The following is a 6,037-nucleotide window of genomic DNA, read 5'->3' on the forward strand; positions in this document are numbered from 1 at the left end:
TGATAGACTGGTGACCAGTCCAGGATAAGCTCCAGAATTCCTCATGACCGAGGATTAGAAAATGCAGTTAAGAAAACAGACCAATAAATAAATTCTCCATTTTATAATTAGCAACAGTAAATGATCATTTCTAGAACCTTCCTCTTGATCTTTGGTAGAAAAAAAATTAATCAAAGCTGTAAAATAAAGTGTGACTAAACTCTCAGGTTATGACAGAAAGACTCAAACTCACTGAGATATGGATTTAATTTTTTTTTTTTAAATCACAATCAATCATTGCACCGTATATAAACCAGAAGTCTCCTTCCCCTCTACAGTTTGCAGAAATGCTGGAAATATTGCATTGCTTTTTCTGCACTGATTTAATAACACAGAAGGCTAATTTTTAAATACACACGTTCCCTGATGTGACCGTTTTTGGTTTGGTTACCTTCCTTCCACTTCAAACTTGTAGTATTGTTAATAAAATACAATAAAATCCCCTTGAAGACAGTACATCCATGTAGTCGAGGGCAGACCCCCCATGGTCACTTCAGAGATAGAAGCTGATGAGTCAGAGCTGAAGGAGTCTGGCAATAAAGTTCAGTTCTTACAGTAATTAACCCAAACTGCTGTTTCACATTGAAGGCACTGAAAGTCCAGTAGAGGCCACAAAGTGTAGTTAAGTGTTAAAAAAAGAAATTAAAATATGTTTAAAACAAGAGAATAAATTACGTCCCTTAAACTAAATACTTAATTTGTTTGTGAGCTTTAAAGTCACAGTCAGTGAATTATTTCCCTTTTCATTCCACAGTAAACTCACACAGAAAAAAAGAAAACTCATAAAAATGGGCCGTGGTCACTGCCAGCAGTGCTCTGGCCGCTCACTTAGGGCGGGAATGGAATATTTGAAGCATGTTGCCAACTCGAGAGCGGTCTCGCTGTGTCAAACAATAATGACTTGAGCTTTGCCAGAGACCGATCGTATGATACGATCTAAAGTTCTCAGAGTAAACAACTTTTTGCTGGTTTAAAAATAAATACATAACAAGACAGAAGGGACAATTTCCAGTTCAGCTTGTAGCAGCAGCAGAAAGGTTCACAGGAAAGCCAAATATGACCATAAATCACCACAGATTGTCTGCAGAGATAATGAAATTATTTTAAAACAATCAAACTTTTACAATAGCAAATCAGTTCCCTCTTTAACTAGACAAGAATCTGTGCCCATCTATTCAAAGAGAGGAAATAACACTTTAAAAAAAATAGCATATCTGGAGTGTTTCAACTCCAACTAAAGCTGATAAATTCTGCAGATTCCCAGATTTACAGTCATGATTTTTAACTCTACCAGAGTAGCACAGTTCAAAGTAAATCTTACGCTGGTGCAGCCCCTCAGTTTCTTCTCTGTTTGAAATGAACCACGTTAGCTTCCTTCGAGCCACCTTTCTTCTTATTGGTTGCCCCTCATAAACAGATGGTTTAACCAGCAGGTAAGTGAAACACTGGAAGAGCCCGTGTATGACAGAATATGAGGAGGAGGAGGAGAAGAGCTCCCCTTTGAGGTTGTTGAAAGCATCTTAACAGTCTGACAGTATCTTAGAGATTGTGACTCACAGCTTACACCGTTTGGATTTACCGTCACAGGATTGTGTGGTCCAGACCAGCAGGCCCTTTAATCCAAAAATCGTTTCTTTCTTTTAAATTAACATAAGATCCATTTTCCAACCAGTCACCAGAATAATGCTTCCCAGCACAGAAAGATTCCTTTAAAAAGAGGCAAAACAAATAATAGACCCATAACTGTGACCTCTCTGCTGAACAATAACAGCAGCTGTCTTTTAGAAATCAAATTTATCATCATTTCCTTCATGAAAATAAATCATCTGGTTTTGCGTTTATTTCAGAAAGTTGTGAAGTGTCATTTTGAGACAGGCACAGTCCCACGTTTCTGCACATCCCGTCTCCCTGTGACTATGCTGGTGAGCCGCGTGCAGATGGAGTGATGAAATTTCTCATCATCCTCGTTTAGTTGCGCATGTAGAGCCGTACGAGGCCGGCCTTGTGCAGCTGCTGCCACAGATTCATCTCCATACGCAGGTCGTGGTTGGCGAAGAAGCCCACAGGGTGATAGTTTTTGTCGTAATAGTGGTCTGAGTATTTCTTGTAGTCTGGGGTCATGAAGCCGTACGCACTTACCTATAATCAAAAGAGACAGATTAGGAATCTGGTGACCCGTAAACTGCAAAATGCCAGTTTTGGTTCAATTTGACCCACTTGGCTCATTTTCATTTCCTCAGGCTGGAAAACAGGTTTAACATGTGCAATTAACCGGATACGGAATCTGGACACGATGTATAAGGCTCGCTGCCACCACAGTAAAGATCAAAAGCATAACTCTGGAGGCTTTTTGACACACAGCAATTTAACAGAAATGCAGCACATGCTTCTGCAGCTCAGCTGCTCAAAGTCAAAACATTCTCACGCTATCGGGCAAGTACGGCCTTGTCTCCTGATAAGTAAACAACAGACTGCTGGAAACGTACCTGATCGCAGGTGTGCAGCGCCGCCAGCAGCATCGTGGCACCGGTTGATGGACGGTAGATGTCTTTGAATCTGGTTTTCAGAGTGCTGGATCTGAGGAATCTGAAACAAAAAGATCACAAAACATGAATAACCTGTGCTGTGAGCCTTTCAGGAACTGAAGCTTGAAGTTTCTCTCTCACACACACACACACACACACACACACACGGTGACCTCTGTGGCCCAGTGTGGCTGCGTGGGGATCTTCCCTCAGCAGCTCTCTCTGGTTTCAGTCGCTGCTTCTCCTTTAATCCCACTTACAGCTTTTGAAACACGAGCTCTGCTTTCACGAGTGAGAATTTGCTCACCTGTTTCTGAGGTAACGGATGAAATCAGGATGGTACATCTTCAACTTCTCTGCTGACACGTCCTCACCAAAGTACTTCACTGGACTGAAGGAAATACGGCATTACTATAAAAACACCACAACTGCTGGAGAGCACGAGTATTAACATTCAAAGAACTGATCACTGATGAGCAGTGACGCTTCTGACATATTTGATCTTGTGACATTAAAAACAAATACAGACTAGTCAGGTTTAATCTGCTGGATTGTCTGCAGGAAATATCATCTGCTTCATCTCAGCAATCATATTTCCAAAAAGTAAGACTCAGTTTCTGCACCTCTGCACAAACATAGCTGGCTGTGCAAGTCTTGAGTTGCAGACATACAGGCAAAAAACAAGTTTGTACAATTTAAATGAGCTTGAAAGTCAATATTTGTTATGACCACACTTATTCTTCAACACAGTCTGAGCTCTGCGATTCAGCTTTCTTTCTTTCAGTAGTCTTTAGAAATACTTCTCCAGGCTTCTTGACGGACATTCAAAGCTCTTCTTTGGATGTTTTCTGCCTTTTGCTCTGCTCTCTGGTGAGATGACTGTTCCTCTGAACAAGGTCAGGTACAACAATTGGACTGAAAATGAGTGAAAAAGCAGCTTGTGTCCAAAGAAAATCTTTGATAAAACCTCATAAAGTGTGGAGAACTCCTGCTAGTGGTAGTGGACCAACCCAGAGGACGCTTCCACTCCTTGGGCCTTGATGCTGATAATAATCAAATTAAAAACGGGTAACACAGAAGAAAACAAGACTGAAGCTGCAGTCTGTAAAGTGTCGCTTACTTTTTGCCCTTCTCACGCCCCCTGTCCACCAGGGTGTGCGTCGCCGCCGCTTTCATCAGCAGGTAATCTCGGTCGTGATCCGGCAGGAAAATGTACCGCGTTTCCTGTTTGAGAGGAGGGAGCAGCCGAGCATGACAAGACCGTTTTAACGTCGTCACTTAATAAAGACAGATGTTTATTTCCGTCCTCACCTTAGACACGGGGGGTCGTCTGTACCCGACACCTGCGTAGCTCAACATGGAATTCATCAGCGTGTTTGTGGAGAACGTGTAGTGGGTGGTCCGAGACCCTACGTCCTCCTCAAAGCCCTTAATGATTGCCCCGTTGGTCCTGAAGACCACAACAATCCAGAGACACATAATAAATAGAATCAGCATTATTTTTCTTATATTTTCATTATTAATGAAAGGAAGCAGGAAGGAAGGCGTCAGAACCGACCTGAAGACATAGTGATGGCTGTCGATCTCCTTCCCTTTCTGGGAGTTCTTCAGTATCCCTCCATTCCCCACCACTGCACAGCGACTGCACGCCGACTTATTGCCAGGAGCCTTCCAGTTGTCCAACATCTGCCAGTTAGCAGGTGAGTTGAGGACAGAGAGTGTTTCCACCAGTGCTGTTGGCACAAAAGAACTGATTAAATCTAAGATTTGTTTAATGTAGGCGTCACGGTGGAACGCACTGTTGCCGCACAGCAAGAAGGTCCTGAGTTCAATTCCACCATCAGGCCGGGGTCTTTCTGTGTGGAGTTTGCATGTTCTCCCCGTGTTTGTGTGGGTTCCCTCCGGGTACTCCGGCTTCCTCCCACAGTTTGTGGGGACAGGTTAATTGATTGATCCAAATTGCCACTAGGTGTGAATGTGAGTGCGAATGGTTGTCTGTCCCGGTGTGTTGGCCCTGTGACAGACTGGTGACCTGTCCAAGGTGTACCCCGCTTCTCGCCTTATGACAGCTGGGATAGGCTCCAGCGCCCCCGAAAAGGAGAAGCGGATGGATGGATTGTCCTGAAAGAACAGGGAAAAAAAAAAAATCCCAGAGGCTCCATGTGGGCACACAGACAGGAAGCTGCTTTTATCTCTATGATAAACGTCTGTGCTGTGATGAGACCAGCATGTCCTCAATGAAATTATCCAGAAGTACTTGTAGTCCTACATCTGGCTCTTATAAGACAGAGTTAGAGGAGGATATTTTCCTGCCAGAGAGTTATTGTGGATTATTCAGCCTGAACAATTGTTTAATGTATTGATGTACATTTATGGTGTATTACTATATTTACATTTTCAGTTTTGTGGGGTTTTTTGTCTGTTTTATATAATAAATAACTCTAAGGCACTCCTTTTTCTAAATAAAATGTAAATGCTTTTATTTTCAGGACCATGTCAATGTATGTTTAAATAAAACAAACAAACAAAAACGCCAGGACACATACGCACCTCATTTTGAACTGGGGCAAATCCAGCTTTATATTAAAAAAATAATAATACAATTAGTTGAATTTTGACCGATTTTCCTTGTTTTCCCATTATGTGCTGTTAGAACGGTGGATGTTACAAAGCTACAAATGATGATGTCAGTCTAAGTGAGGCAAAAGCTCAGGTTTGATCTAAGCAGTCTGATCCTGACAGTTTTATTAAAATTCTTTGATGTCACAGTGTGGATGTGTTTATATGGAACTGGGTGGGTGGTGTGTGGGTGCACCAAGGCCCAGCATAAGATAAACAAGATTATTTTGAATCATGGACTCATGCAAAGCTGCTTTAATAAAGTCTAAGAATAAAAATCTGAACACAGAGGTGAGGATAAAAAAAGACTGATTTGGTTGGGTAGAGAAAGATTGCAGAGTTGTGATGGCTGCATTCCATCATGAACGTTAAACTAAAATAAAATAAGTTTCGCAAGAAACTGGAGAGTTCAAAAGGAGCAATCAATGAAATGAAAGGAAAATTTTTTAGATAAAATCAAAATCTCACTGTCGTAATCGATCCCTCCCCAGCCATGTGCTCCAGGATAATGGCTCAGACGCCAGTGCTGTTCGGGTGTCACGTGTTTGGCCCACTGCAAAACTGGAATACTTTCCAGAAATCGCTCTCCAAATTCAGTTTTCCCCACCCGACTTCGGATGCTGTCCGGACAGCCCTGTGTGGAGCAGACACCAACATAACTGTTATCAGACCTCATGCAGACGCTCCTACCTCCAGACCTAAATGCAGTTACTGCACGTCCCTCACGATCATTACGAAGCCAACATCATTACTTTCACTCGGCAGGAAGTTCACCCTCAATATTGACCTCCTAATAAGAGTCTCACTGGGCGCAATTGCCTGGTAATTACAGAGCGGAGAGAGAACAGGGCTAA

General features: G+C 42.4%; 1 protein-coding gene across 1 annotated transcript in view; it reads right to left on the reverse strand.

The window, feature by feature from the left end:
* Positions 1-831: 831 nt before the first annotated feature.
* Positions 832-6,037, reverse strand: part of st6galnac (ST6 (alpha-N-acetyl-neuraminyl-2,3-beta-galactosyl-1,3)-N-acetylgalactosaminide alpha-2,6-sialyltransferase) — a 14,518-nt gene continuing 9,312 nt past the window's right edge. The window contains exons 4-10 of the mRNA XM_005725690.1: positions 5,652-5,817; positions 4,123-4,297; positions 3,876-4,014; positions 3,685-3,788; positions 2,872-2,955; positions 2,526-2,625; positions 832-2,178 (exon numbers count right to left, since the gene is read on the reverse strand). Coding sequence (XP_005725747.1) covers positions 2,008-2,178; positions 2,526-2,625; positions 2,872-2,955; positions 3,685-3,788; positions 3,876-4,014; positions 4,123-4,297; positions 5,652-5,817 — 939 coding nt within the window. The 3' untranslated portion in view covers positions 832-2,007. The remainder of the gene's footprint in view (positions 2,179-2,525; positions 2,626-2,871; positions 2,956-3,684; positions 3,789-3,875; positions 4,015-4,122; positions 4,298-5,651; positions 5,818-6,037) is intronic.

Source organism: Pundamilia nyererei, unplaced genomic scaffold (genome assembly GCF_000239375.1).
Source record: "Pundamilia nyererei isolate P.nyererei 1_Seehausen unplaced genomic scaffold, PunNye1.0 scaffold00017, whole genome shotgun sequence".
NCBI classification, from domain to species: domain Eukaryota; kingdom Metazoa; phylum Chordata; class Actinopteri; order Cichliformes; family Cichlidae; genus Pundamilia; species Pundamilia nyererei.